The 15,649-nt window shown below is 38.0% G+C and overlaps 1 protein-coding gene across 1 annotated transcript in view; it reads right to left on the bottom strand.

Moving 5' to 3' along the window:
- Window positions 1-18: 18 nt before the first annotated feature.
- Window positions 19-15,649, bottom strand: part of skap1 (src kinase associated phosphoprotein 1) — a 34,312-nt gene continuing 18,681 nt past the window's right edge. Inside the window, exons 9-13 of the mRNA XM_051124263.1 lie at window positions 14,093-14,344; window positions 11,992-12,036; window positions 11,800-11,906; window positions 1,228-1,321; window positions 19-952 (exon numbers count right to left, since the gene is read on the bottom strand). Coding sequence (XP_050980220.1) covers window positions 1,229-1,321; window positions 11,800-11,906; window positions 11,992-12,036; window positions 14,093-14,344 — 497 coding nt within the window. The 3' untranslated portion in view covers window positions 19-952; window position 1,228. The remainder of the gene's footprint in view (window positions 953-1,227; window positions 1,322-11,799; window positions 11,907-11,991; window positions 12,037-14,092; window positions 14,345-15,649) is intronic.

The following is a 15,649-nucleotide window of genomic DNA, read 5'->3' on the forward strand; positions in this document are numbered from 1 at the left end:
ACTCAAAGTGTACTTGAGTCCAAAGTGGCAAGGCTTTTTATTTTAAGTTGTGCTATGACAGGTTATTTCCATGGAGTAATATCTGCTGAAATGGTTAGAAGTACTCTGAGCTAAGCAATTTCAAATACAAATGCAGCATTAAGAAAGAAAGCTTTTAATATACTAACTAAAGAATAACTTATAACAATGGTTCTTTGCAGTCACGGCCTAAATTGTGCATTAAAAAAAGATAACTGTATCCAATATTATGTGTTGACATAGAACATCTTTTAAGTGATGTTGGAAAAGTAGTTCTTACACTACAAATGTTTTTCATATGTTCATTGTTTGCATAAACGTGACCCTGGACCACAAAAGCAGTCTTGAGTAGCACGGGTATATTTGTAGCAATAGCCAAAAAATACATTGTATGGGTCAAAATTATTAGGATATTAAGTAAAGATCATGTTCCATGAAAATATTTTGTGCATTTCCTACTGTAAATATATCAAAACTTAATTTTTAAATAGTAATATGCATTGCTAACAACTTCATCTGAACAGTTTTAAAGGCAATTTTCTCAATATTTAGATTTTTTGCACTTGATCTTTAAATAGCTTTTTATTTAAGATTTCAGATTATGGATAAATCTCACTTTAAAAAATTGAGCATTTTGAATGGTTTTGTGGTCCAGGGTCACAAATGTGGTTTATGTTTGAATAAATCAGAAAACCGTGACGTAGATTTAGACAAGCCTCTTAGTGTACACTAATTATGCAAGATATAAAAAGGATTCCATACAAAAAAACTGTAAGAAACATTATTTGGTCTCAGGGTTTAGGTTCCAGAAATAGACTAAAATGCATGTTTACTTGAATTCGCATTCTAATCTAATCATAGACAGTTTCCAAACCAGGACAGGTGTCGAAGTGTTATAACGCTGAACATTCTGTGATCTTCACAAAAAGCAAACCTAGAAGAGAAAACAAACATATTTAACACCATATAGTCTAAATGTGTTCATCTAATGCTGCCATACATCTTTGTAGTTGCAATAATTTCCAGCAGGTGTCACCAAGGAGGGATTGGATTTAATGCTGAAGCAATTTGGAAAACTTTTTAAACTTTAAAAAAAGTGGTAAAGTTAATCGACAATTACATAATTTCAAACTCTCAGTTTAAGTTGGGTTCTTCGTTCTCGTTTATAAGCTAAGTAATCATGTAGAATGATTCTGTGAATGTAAGTACCTCATAGAATATAAGCAGGATGTAAAAACTCCTTGGGGACTATGCCAATAGCACCATTCATCTCTCCGACCCACCATCCATGGATGTTATATTCCTAGTTTAGAAAGAGAAATATAGAGACTTGAGTGTGAGCATTTGGTCATTGATCAGACACCAGCGTACATATATTTTCCAGCTGATTTAGTTCAAAGGTGAATTTCATCATATTAGATACTAAATATACAATTAATTAATTAATCAGCAAACTTTTCTTAGCCATTTTTGCATATTGTCTAAAAATATGTTAACGCTATATTCATATTCAAACTTTAGATTAGCCACCCCGGTGAAAAAAACAGCATATGCTGGTAGGTGTGTTTTGATGCTGGAATGCTGGTTAGGTAGGTTTTGATGCTGGTTTAAGCTGGTCCTTTGCTGGTTTTTGCTGGTTATGTTGCTGGTCAAGAACCAGCATAAACCAGCAAAGGACCAGCTTAAACCAGCATCAAAACCTACCTAACCAGCATCCCAGCATCAAAACATACCTACCAGCATATGCTGGATTTTTCACCAGGGCACTCAGGAACTGACGCATGTTTCATGAGGATTTTTATCTGCGGAGTCATAGAAAATGAAATACTGTGGCGAGATGGTACTTATGGTGTTCTTAAGGGTGTTTACTTAGTTGTATGGATCATCAGGGCTTTAAAAGTGCACATAAAAACAGAATATCAGGATGTTTGTAATAGAACGAAATTTCATGCACCTGCATACAGCCATTCGAATGCAAATGTAAATGTTAGTTTAAATCTTGAAACGCCCATTTACCAATTTCTGTGGTAATTAAAATGCGTGGTGGTAAGTGTGTGGTGAATCTGTTGTTCAAAGTTAGAGACAATAAGTGCCGCCAGAGATGCTGACACAAGTTAGGGGACTAGTTTAATAGTGTTTGGATAACGTTGGTTATTGGATACACAAATGATTATATCAGGGTGCTGGAAAAGTATAAAACATCTCACGCCTTGAGCGAAGCAGAAGAAATCTCTATTTATTCTTATCTTAAAGCTGTTTTTCCCACCATAACATTCTCCTGATTCACTCCTCTCCAAATTCAGATATCTTTAAGAGCTATTCCAGGCCAAAGCTCTTCAGAGTAAAAGTGGAGAGAGCCCCAGATCTGGCCTTTAATGAATGAAGACAGATTAAGGTGGAGAGGGGTTTATAAATGAGGAGATTAAAGAACACGAGATACACTGATAGTGAAAGACTGGAGTGTTTTAAGAGCTTTAGTATTCCAGCAGCACACACTGTACATTTAGACATGATGAGCATGTCATCCATCCGCTGCCTGCTGAGGAGAGTAGGAACTAATTACCTTCCTCTCTTTAAGCACACCCACAGTGCTCTGAGCCTAATGTAGTCCTCAGCCCATGCAGATGAGCCGCTTTAATGATGCTATACGGAATAAAATCCATCTGGACGGTGAGCTGAATGCCGCTGCGGCATCAACGCCTCGGTAGCGGTACATCCAAGAACTTGAGCTCTTTGTTTGAGACGCATGCGGCTATGCAGATGGGGATTGTTGGAGGTGTAGATTGATGTTCTCACACGACAGTTCCGTAAACAAGAAGTTAATAGTGAGTAACTTACATTTTAGACCCAGTATTGCCAGAAGGGGCCATTCACAGCGCATTTTGCATTTTACTGCACTGCTTTTCTATTGTTTTTCTATGCAAACATGCACTAGGACATATTTGACTGTTGCACTAACATCTCGCCTCTTTTCCAGCGTCTTGTTTGTCAAAGTGTGGCACTTAAGCAGAATAAATCTTTGTTTTAAACAAATAAGTTGCATAAATGATTCAGTGGTTTGCTTATAAAGATGGGCGGTGTCTGAATTCAATCTCCACATCCTTATGCAATGTCCCATTTGAAGGAACAGCCATTTGAAAAGGTGTCCAAAAGTAAAGCGCACATTATCATGCACACTCATTCATTCCCATAATGCACCTTAGTAATGAGTGCACAACAAATGTATACTGAACAGCTAGCCACTGTATTAGTTTAGTAAAGTAAGGAATAGTTAATGAGGGTAAAAAGGTGATTTTGAAGCCAGTCACTGTTCCTAAATGAATCAGTTGAGGAAATGATTCAATGAATTAATCATAAGGCAATTCACTTGTTTTGTGCCTGAATGAATAAATCGCATACTCTCATGAGTAGTCATGAGTACCCATGAGCACTTATTTTGAATAGTAATTACTTCATGACCATTAAAAATGTGTTCTATATATAATACTGTTCAATTAAATGCACATATAGACCATTTACTGATTATTTCACTTCACTGAGTCAGTGAATCACTCAATCTACTGATTTTATTAAAACAACAGATTTATTCAGGAACAGACAGTTGTATGTCGTCACCTACTGGTGTAACGAAGTACTAAAACAAGTCACTTCAATGGCATTCACAACTACTCTCCCATGGCCTCATAAACATTGTATGACACTTGAGGATTTCTCTGGAATAGGTCATCCAGCCTATTCTTTTATGAGTACTTGAATTCGGATGTCATCTTTTGTCACATACAGTTTTTCGCTTACTCTATAGTAGGGAAGTATGCCATTTCGGGTGCAGTTCTTGTTTCAGAACAAATTAATTAAGTAAATGATTTAATGACATGCACATATGGATCATTGATTGATTTGTGTCACTTCAGTGAGTGAGTCATTGAATCATTCAATCACCTGTTTTGTTCAAAAACACAAATTTATTCAAGAACAGACAGTTGTTAGTCGCCACCTACTGGTATAACGAAGTAACAAAAACAGTCACTTCACTGCCATTCACAACTCCTCTTCCATGGACTCATTGTATAGTAAAGTATCCATTACATCCACACTTCAGAATCTCACTGGAAGCAGCAGGTCATCTAGCCTACTGTTTTATGGGTACTGTAAATTTGGACACGCTTCTGTTATCACATAAGTTTTTCACCAACTATTTAGTAGGGTTGTATGCGATTTCTGATTCATCCCTCGTTTCACAATAAGTTGATTGAGTAAATGATTCGATAACATGCACATGGACCATTTATTGATTCATGTCACCTCAATGAGTGAGTTACTTAACCACTTAATCAACTGATTTGTTCAGGAACAGACAGTTGTGCATCACCACCTACTGGTGTAATGAGGAAACAAAAAGGGTCATTTCACTGATTTATTGATTTATTTCACTCCAGTGAGTAAGTCATTGAATCACTCAATCAACGATTTGTTCAAAAACACTGATTTACAGTTGTGGGTCACCACCTACTGCGGTAAAAAAGTAACCTGCAGAAAGAGTCACTGAAAAATCTGTGCTACTAATGCAAGTGTTTCTGAAACAGTGTTAAAATGGTGAAGAGAACCAATTCAAACGAAATGTATATCAGCAATCTTGAAAAGGCAATCAATGCCGAGGACTGGAACAAACTGCTGTATAATACTTTTCGAAATCACAGGTGCGTCAATGGCTGATCAAGCCGTTTTGAGCACGCTATACCTCCTCCCATCCAACACGCCTCGTCCGCCCCGCCTTCCTCACCCCCACCCTCCCCAACATGGTGTAACTGTGGGTTCAAACAGAGTACACATGCAGTACAAGAAAGAGAGTCAATACATTCCAGTGCAGTCCGTCCCATTTCGATGACTCGTGTCCTTTTCATTCCTGCCTCATTTTTCCTGCCTCCCAGTATTAGCAATCTGCTTTTCGGCAATGCATCTGTCAGCTAGAGGCATTTGGGAGACATCCAATCTGCGCCTGACCGTAGAAAGGGTTGTTATAGAGATTTACCCGAAAGAACTGCACAGGACAGGGATAATGGGTGGCTTTTCGGGAAGCTTCTCTGTAACAGGACAGGGTCAGGTGCGTCTCAGTTTGGTCTAGGTCTGGTGGGCAGCTGCTGCGAAAAGTGAAGTGCGTCGCTGCGATGACGCTGACCTCCGCATGACCTTCTCCCGAGGAAGGCGGAGTTGGCACACGGAGCTATCGAGAGTGTGCGTTGCCATGACAACACCTGCAGTGTGCCACTGATATCATTTATTTCTCACTCAGGGGGGCGGCTGGCAATGGTATTCAGATGGGCCCATTGCTCTCCAGCGACCAGGGGACAGATTGACAGCTAATGATGCCTTAAAAAGGAGTGGCCTAACTTGAACAATATCATGACAGGCTCAAAAGTGACTCTTGTCTATAATAACGCCAGAATACCGATCAACCCTTTCTTCTTCTGCCCCCTATAAATTCCCTCTAAGACGACACGCTTTGCATGCACGCCTCCTTCCTCAATCGCGTTTTAATCATTTCCCTTATTTGCAAACTCTCCCTCGGTGCCTGCGCGCATTCATTTTTTCCGGTTACGAGTAGAAACGCACACACACACCGTGGAGGCAGCAGACATGGTAATAAGAATGAGGCATGAGGCCTCTGCCCCTGGCCACCAGCTGACTGAGGTAGGCCTTGGGAGTGATGGAGCGCAGGAAGTCTCTCATTGCCCCGCCGCTGAACCCGGCACTCGGGTGCTACAACCCCCTCCTCCTCTTTTCCTCTCCTGCTTCTCTTTCCTTAACTCGCATCGTAAAGCATCGGCTCCACACGCTCAGTGCTGCACAGGGACTCACTCATCCAGCCATCTTAAAAGACAAACACCCATACGTCACGTTGTTTGCTAGTCCTAAGCAGCAGACACGGCAGGTGGCGAACAGGTATTGATCTGCCGCTCGAGCAAGGACAGCCACCATTCAATTTATCTCAATCAGCGCATTTCATTTGCATGTCATTCTCATCGCAGCTCGCCATTAAGAACTCGTAATATTAATATTTGTTTGGCCTAGTCAAATAAACCGGAGCGGAAACGCCACAGGCCTTATTTAATCCCAAATCCTGGGCGTTCGAAGGTGCGACATCGAGTAAAAATGCGGATGACCAAATAATCTGCCGTTGTAAAAGTACACTTGGGGATTACTGATGGCACTTAAACTTAATAGGCATTTAAAGTGGATTGTGTATGCTGCTGAGAGCCTGTAATGATGGCTGTTTATGTGGCCTCCCATTTATAATAATTATGCAGAGTGTGAGGGGGGCGGCCGCCGTGCAGTTCTGGACTATTGGCTTAGGCTGAATAATGACCTACTGTAGTTGACCGGGAGATGACCGTTGCCTTCTGCATGACCCCAGAACCCCAGACTCACCCCCTGATGCCTCTGCTGGTAAATAGAAAGCTCAATATGTCTATACAGCGCCTCTGCGCCTCTACTGCCACAAAGAAGGCAGGTCCTTAGATGAGTGTGTGAGAATGACTTAAAAAAGGAGTGACTATTTCCACTGGATTTTCCTTTTCTTTTATGGCACCTTTTCCTTTTCTTTAGCCATTTTGTAGGAGACTGACCCCCTGGGCGGGAGGCCAACTGGAGCAGTCATCTGTCTGAAGTTTACGAGGATGTGTCCCACAAGGGAGGAGATAACAATCGCAATCACCCAGTTTTGTCTGTGAGAACGGCACATTCAGATGCAAATTCCCATTTATGTCTACCTGTAAAAACTTCCAGTGGAACATGAGAAAATTGCACATAAACATACATGTTTATCAGATTAAATGGCAGTCTAAATGTAGTTTGAATGGTTTAATAGCAGAAAAACATAAAATGCAAATATAAATGAAAAAAATAAAATTGTCTTTTTGTTTTTTTTTAACGTTAATGCAAAATGAGCCAGTTTTTTAAACACAAACCATCAAGTATTTGTTTTTAAAAACACTAGATGTGCTGCCTAGCTTGAAAAACTTTACACCTTCAGCCAAAAGGTGGCAGTAGTGTCCACAGCCATACTAATGTAGCATCTGGATGTTAAAAGTAGGTTGGACCTTGTCTAGACTGGCTTCTAAGATTCCTGGTTTACAGCCCCTAATGGTGAGAGCGTAAAGCACATGCTGTAGAAAGGCAAGGCGAGCTGAAAGAAAGGGATATCAGTGGGCTTGCATGTTAAAAGGGTCCTGGAGAAGTTTGCCTCCATCTTCAGTGCAATAAATCTCTTAGCTTCTCATTCCAGGATTTTAAGGGGATTCCAGTGGGAATTCTGGCATGTGTTGGGTCTGACCTTTGGGAGTCATGTACTTTGAATCTAGGGGCATAAATTAAGAGTTTGGAATGCAAAAGGATGGCATGGTCGAAGAAGAAAAAAAAAGAACGGTTTAGAAAAAAACTCTCAGTGGGGCCCTTCAACTACATGTGTAGGAAAAAACTGAAGACAGCAAATAAACTATGATGCAAAAAACGAAAGTTACAAAATTAAAGTATGCGTTAGGTAGCGTACATGCAATGTGATTAGAGCAGGAAAAAAAACATCTCCTAATATCCAGCTGTCCTCCTGCCGTGATTCGTCAGCCCTGAGGATTGAGTAGGCTGTACAAAGCTGGCAGATGGATGTTAGCCTTCGCCACTATTTCATGTTCAAGTGCTCTGAACTAAGGAGCCGTGCGGCTTGAGCAGGGAAACAATGGCGGCAAGGGAGGCTGAGCTGAAGCAAACAGCGAGCCGTAGTGCAACTATTATGGTTGCACACAAAATGAACTCTGATTTAATCACCAGCAAAATTTAACTAAAATATATATATATATATTTACATAGCATTTTTATTTTGTTGAAAACTAGCCATTTGAATTTAATTTCCATGTTCCTCCTGGGCATCAACAAGATAGTCTAATAATAACCACTAATGAACCAAGTATTTTGTGCATGTGCTATCACACTCCAAAATGCTCCCACATATTATAGATACGTGTGGTGATTTGTGTAGATGAGCCGAATAGCTGTTTATTCACTGTAAGTGGTGGATCAATAAAGACTGATGAGAGAGCTTTTTTTAATCTGTACGCTCTGCTTACACCAATGCTGTGACAGCGCTGTCGACCTCTTTGATTTGTGACTTCACAGCGGTCAATCATAGCGCTGCCTCAAAAACCTGTTGGTTAGCGGAATTGATTTAGCACTTTCCACGTCTTTATCACCTTGTAATTACGCTCGGTGTTGACACAAATATACTTGGCCTCCCCTCCACGCCTCTGTGCAGCAGAATTTATGCACTCAGGTTTTATGACCACTGCTTTATGAGTGGGACCGCTAGAGTTAGGCTTGAGTTCTAGCCAACGGTCTATATTTCATTCAGTAAGGTCAACGTTCCAGGGAAGCACCCGTAAAACAAGAGCAGCAGCCCCACATTGTCTGAAATGATTTTGAGGAGGCATCCGAAGAGGTCTACGAGATTTGAGCGATACAAGTGCAGCCATTTCGAAAATACTGCCATCAATAAAAGCTATTTCAATTACATGTCAGTCACAGAGGGATTAAAAGTAAGAGCTGATAAATCTACTTGTCTGAATATAATAACAGCGTGATGACAAAATCAGAGACATGCTCCAGCTATCTGAGATGGTTAGACTCATTGTTTACACAAATTAGAAATACGGCATGAGATAAAAATAAATGACCCACATGTATCCTTACCGTGTTTTGATAACCAACCACAGTGGATGTAATATATACAGTTTTTTGAATAACCAAATCAAACCTGTTTTAGCTGTCCTGTTATTTAATTCTGATTTTAGGGTTCATTACCTTTCATATCTGTAGATTTCAATAGTGTTAAATGAATAGAAAGAGTGCCAAAAATGAGGGTAGAATTCTTTCTTAAAGGGGATTTACAGATAATTTACTGTATTTACCCCCTTGTCTTCCAAGATGTTCATGTCTTTTTATGTCTAATTATGTTTTTTGAGTCCATATAATAGACTTCTATGGTGCCTGCAAGTTTGAACTTCCAAAATGCAGTTTAAATGCAGCTTCAAAGGGCTCTAAACGATCCCAGCCAAGGAATAAGGATCTTATCTAGTGGATATTTTCTAAAAAAAAAAATTCACAATATATATACTTTTTAGCGTCAAATGCTCGTCTTGTCTAGCTCAGCGTGAACTCTGTGTATTCCGGTTCATGACAGTTAGGGTATGTCGAAAAACTTGCGTCTCATTTCTCCTCCAACTTCAAAATCGTCCTACATCGGCACAGAAGTGCTGACCCAGTGTTTACAAAGTGAACATGCAAAGATTATCAAACAACAGTGAAGGTAAAACAGCGATGCAGGACGATTTTGAAGTTGGAGAAGAAAATGAGATGGGAGTTTTGTTCAACTGTACTGAACCGGAATACACAGAGCATACACAGAGCTAAATAAGATGAGCATTTGAGGTTGAAAAGTACATAAATTGGTTATTTTCTAAAAAAAATTACAATCGTTTCGCTAAGACCCTTCTTCCACGGCTGGGATCACTTAGAGACCTTTGAAGCTGCATTTAAACTGTATTTTGGAAGTTTAAACTCACAGGCACCATAGAAGTCCACTATATGGAGAGAAATCCTAAAATGTTTTCCTCAGAAAACATAATTTCTTTATGACTGAAGAAAGAAAGACATGAACATCTTGGATGAGAAGGGGGTGAGTAAATTATCTGTAAAGTTTTGTTCTGGAAGTGAAATTCTCCTTTAAATGAGTATTTCACCCAAAAATTAAATTCTGTCATCATTTACTTTGGAGTTCCAGAGTTTATTTCTTCTGTTGAGTACAAAGGAAGGTAATTTAAAGAATATTGGTAACCAAATAGTTGCTGGTAGTGAGTATGGGTAAAAATACTATAGAAGTCAATGGCCGCCAGCAACTGTTTTGTTATCAACAATCTTCAAAATATTTTCTTTTGAATTCAACAAAAGAAAGAAACTCATAAAGGGTTTAGTACAAAATAAGGGTAAGTAAATGATGAAAAATGAAAATTCTGTCATCATTTACTAAACCTCAGCTCTTTAAAAAAAAAAGTTGTAACTGTTTTGTCCATGTAATGAAAGTCAGTACGGTCCAAAACATCACTGGATCCCACTGACTTTCATTGCATTTTTGTGTGTGTGTTACAAAAAAGATATAACAATGAAATAACAATGATGACTGAGTTTTCATTTTGAATAAACTATCCCCTATATAGTAAAAATAAGGTAAAAGATTTACATTATTTAAAAAATCCACATCATTTTATACATATGTTGGACTATGGGGGGCGCCATTATTTTAATGACGAGAAATGGTTGCACTTGGTGAGCTACCTGTTGCTATTTTTACCACAACAGAACTTGGAAAATAAATTACTGATACGACGACCACAGCTACTGAAAGAGTGTACAGGTGGCAATGAATATAAGCGTATAGGCTTAAACCAAATGCTGTACCACTGACTTTTCCCCACAAGGAGTCTAAACACCCCCAGATATTGAGTGAAATCTGCTCTGAGAAACACTTTCAGTGGCTGCATCCTATCAGGATGGCATCTAGCATTTCTTGTCTCTGCCGTTTGTAAGTTCTTTCAGTAGCTGTGGTCTACTAAAAGCCTCAAAGACATCAGGGCTAAAGTGGAGAGATAAAGTCTTTAGGACGTTTTATTCATCCACATGCATCTTCTCATTCTTTTCTCCTCTTCTTATTGCTAGCAAATCTTTACTTGTTGCCTTCGACTGAAAATTACAACCAAAAGCCGCACAATGTGGCATCGCATCAGTATTTTATTTTCCAAGTTGTGTTGTGGTAAAAATAGCAACAGGTAGCGCCAGTAGCTCACTGAGTGCAACCTTTTCACATCATCGAAATAATGGATTTTTTTTTATTTTAAACGTAAATCTTTCCTGGGTTTTTTATTACATATTTCAGTAAAAGACATCATTTACATCATATTAAGCCATACAAGTCTTAATTAAAACACATTGATTCTTTCAGTGGTGTATCTTTAAGAAACAGCTACACTATGTGTTCCTGCTAACATCCCATTTGTAGGACATGAAAAAATATAGATTAAAGCGAATGCACCAAATAAAAGGGTTTGCTTGGCTGATCACTCAATTTTCCAAGACACTACTACAGTAATGATTCAACAGCCTATTATTGAGAATGTGCCTGTGTGAACATATTATTGCAGTCGTCTACAGACCACAGATGTACAAGGAGTTTTCTGTTATGTCAATATGACAAGTTTAATTTGTTGCCAACAAATCTCTTGGATATCTGCATTAGAAATGTAGTCATTAGAAATGTAACTGCTTTGTTAGAATATGCTGATATAGAATAATCAACAGAAGAAATATAAGCCACAAATCCTGATTTATTATATTTTGGCTGAGGCCTTCTTTGTAAAATGCTGCAATAAGAATGTACTGACTGAGTGAAGACCATTCCAGCTTTGTCATTTAGAATACAGTAAATGAATAGCTGCTAAGAGAAAGTCAGCGAGTATTGACCGATATGACTCATCTTATGGCCAGCTGTGTATTCTTCATCATTAGTGAGGAGATGGATAGAGCAAGATAAGAAAAAAGAAAATCAAAATACATGCAGAACGCTTTAACTAACAAATCAGCCAAGGACACAGACAACACCGCTGAACTAAACGTCTGACCTTGTGTGTGTGTATGTGTACGAGTGTATTTTTGTGAGAGTTTGAGGGAAAAAAAAACACAGACCTTGCTGAGGATGTAGATGAGATCACCTCTCTGGAAGGCCAACTCATCAGGTCCATCAGCTTCACAGTCCCACAAGCCTTGGTAATAATTAGCATAATCGGAACCCCCTTTATTTAAAACACAGAGATAAAAAAAATATATTTTTTTAGTCAGTTTATAGCATTCTTTTATCAATGCACACAATCTACTTACCAGATTTTTCATTCCACTCTTCAGTGATGTCAGCGTTTTCATCATCTGAAAAATACCAAGGGTCAAAGGTTACGGAAAAACAGAACAATTACTACTGCTAAGCTTTAAATATACATTAATCGTTTGGCACCAGTCTACTGCAGCAAATTCAACTTCTGGATCAACTTTGTGTACCTCTGAACTCTTTTGTAAGTATATTAAACAATATCTGCGGTGCTGGCAGAAGAGCCAGCTCCGGTTTGATTTATAGGGGAGGTGCCAGGCCGGGTTAGATGGCTAGTGTGTTTCAGGCAGACAGGCATTGATTCTGGGCGTGGCACCTCTAGGTCTATGAGGTGACAGTGATAGCCCAGCTTTCCGTCTCCCACATCCATCCTCACGCTGTCAGCCTGCCGATAAAACCACCGTCCAGCAACCCTATACTTCCCACAGCACAAGCTTGCCCTGTGCTTCCAGGAACAGCATGAGGAAAAAAACCTGTAAAGCTAAAGTAGCCCTTTACCATATGCGCAAGTGCGAAATATACATCTGAAAACATGCATTGGAATCTGTTGCGTGAGGCTTAATTTGAAAAAAATAAGAGATCAAAATTAGTATTAGTACATATAAACGAGTGTATTCTGAAATTTCCAGTTTCCAAACCATTTCCAGTTACAATTTCAATTTTTTTTTTAAATTTTAGTGGTGAAGCATTAATAAGCAATAGGCCTATAGATATATAGACTACCATTCAAAAGTTTGTGGTATAAATGCTTTTAAAAAAAGTCTCTTATGCTCACCTAAGACTGCATTCATTTGATCAAAAATACAGGAAAATAGTAATATTGTGAAATATTATTATGATTTATAATAACTGCTTTTTAATTTTAAAATCTAATTTATTCCTGTGAATAGGAATTTTAAGCAGCCATTACTTTAGTCTTTAGTGTCACATGATTCTTTGGAAATTACTCTAATATGCTGATTTGGTGCTCAAGAAACATTATTTGTTATTATCAACATTAAAAACAGTTTAACATTTTTGTGGAAACCATGATATAATTTTAAGAAAATTATAATTATAAAATTATAATTTTTAGAAAATTTAAAACCACAGTATTAATTAAAAATGCAAATCTTATGTGACAATATAAATGTTGTTACTGTAACTTTTGATCAATTTAATGCGTCCTTGGTGATTAAAAGTATTAATTTTTTTTAAAATATCTTACTGATCACAACTGTATGAAACAGTATGATACACAATTACATATACATTCTCTTAATTAAATTAGTTAATATATGAGCACACTACATTCAGCACTTTTTAGACAATGTCATAAAAGTCCTGCTCAGCACTTTTCCGAACTGAAAATCTGAGAGGCGTAAGAAGATGAGAGAGAGATGAATGAAGGGCGGAAAAGTGAGAGAGGTGGTCACTCGATCCGCCATCTGTGGCCAGCTCAGCTGCCCAGCACACATGGCAAAGTAAGGTGAAAATGACAGCACTCCAGAGTGATGTATTGCTCCTCAGAGATCTCATTAGGTCCTCCGAGGGTCCTGCTATCACTTTGGGTGACCAGATCTTGATGTATATGCTCTTATTGATGGTGTTTAACACAGTCGAGTTGATGGTTAAAACCTCAGTTACTTTGTTCTAAAATCCTCTCAAAAACACTGTCAGTGTTCACCCAAAAATGAAAATTCTGTCATTAATTATTCACTCTCATGTCGTTCCAAACCAGTAAGAGCTTCGTTCATCTTCAAAACACAAATTGAGTATTCTTGAAGCCTCATAACATTATGGTTGTCACATGGACTATTTTAACAATGTCCTTACTACCTTTCTGGGCCTTAAACGTGTCAGTTGCGTTGCTGTCAATGCAGGGTCAGAAACCTCTTAGATTTCATCAAAAATATCTTTGTGTTCGAAGATGAACAAAGGTCTTACGGGTTTGGAATGACATGAGAGTGAGTAATTAACGACAGAATTGTAATTTTGGGGTGAATTATCCCTTTAGGCTAGTGATCAGGGTGACTAAATTCATAGCTCTCTAATAAATCCGATATTAAACTCTGTTTTGCTAAAAGAGTCAATCAATGAGATACATTTTTTCTGTACCTGGAAGCACTTCATAAATGTCCTCTTCCTCTTCGTCCTCTTCTTCATCTTCTTGAGTTCCTGCTTGGTCCTTCCATTCCTCACGGCTGCTTTGGGGGGTTTGTCCCAGACTCGGGGTTGTAACCGGTGCAGATGCTGGCCCGGGACGTGGCGGTGGTGGTGTGGTAGCTCGTTCAATGTCATCATATGTCTCTTCCTCTTCTTCCACTTCTTCCTCATCATCGTCAAAGGGGATGAAGTTAGAGCTCAGATCTTTAAGAAAAGCCATAAAACAAACATTAACACCTAAATAAGTACACAAAATAAGACAAATTCCTTGTGTGTGTGTACACATACTGGGCAATAAAGCTCAATCTGATCAATCAAAAATAGAGTAAATACAGTAATATTCTGAAAGTATTATTACAATTTGAAATGACTGTTTTCTTTAATTTAATTCACTACTAGTCAATAGTTTTTGAACAGTAAGATTTTTAATGTTTTGTAAAGAAGTCTCTTCTGCTCACCAAGCCTGCATTTATTTAATCCAATGTTCAGTAAAAACAATTAAATTTGGAAATATTTTTACTATTTAAAATAACTGCTTTCTCTTTGAATATATTTTAAAATGTAATTTATTCCTGTGATTTCAAAGCTGAATTTTTAATGTCATTACTCCAGTCTTCAGTGTCACATGATCCTTCAGAAATCATTCTAATATTCTAATTTGCTGGCGCCGACATGTAGCACAACTGTGCTCGCAGCGACCTGAGTTCGATTGCCGTCTTGAGGTCCCTTGCCAATCCTGTCTGCTCTCTACTGTCCTATCTAATAAAAAAAAAAGCTATAAAAGTCAGAAAAACATTTCTTATTATTATTATTATTATGCTGAAAACAGCTGAGCAGAATTTTTAAAGGTTTCTTTGAGAAATAGAGGGTTCAGAAGAGCAGCATTTATCTGAATTAGAAATCTTTTGTAACATTATAAATGTCTCTAAATTGTGTACCACAAGAATGTTTTCAATTTAAAACATTCTTGCTAAATAATTACCACCGCCAACCCCCAACCACCCCGCCCCAGTCTTTTGAATGTTATAGTGTATAATGTCACAAAAGCTTATTATTTCAGATAAATGCTGATCTTTGGATCTTTCTATTCATTAAAAAATCAATAATAAGAAGAATAAAAATAAATGCTTCTTAAACAGCCAATCAGCATATTAGAATGATTTCTGACACTGAAGTGTGACACTGAAGACTGGAGTAATGATGCTGAAAATTTAGTCTTGATCACACTAATAAAATACATTTGAAATATATACAAATAGAAAGCAGTTATTTTAAACAGTAAAAAAAAAAAAAAACACAATATTACTGATTTTGCTGCATTTTGGATCCAATAAATGCAGAACAGAATTATTTAAAAAAAACATTAAAAATCTTACTGTTCAAAAACTTTTGACTGGTAGTGTATATTTTAAAGTGTAAGTTATTCCTATGATGGCAAAGCTGAATTTTCCTTCAGTGTCACATGTCATTCTCCAGATACTGGAGAGAAGCCATAAAAGCAAACATTAA

Source organism: Labeo rohita, chromosome 12, assembly GCF_022985175.1.
Source record: "Labeo rohita strain BAU-BD-2019 chromosome 12, IGBB_LRoh.1.0, whole genome shotgun sequence".
Taxonomy (NCBI): Eukaryota; Metazoa; Chordata; class Actinopteri; order Cypriniformes; family Cyprinidae; genus Labeo; species Labeo rohita.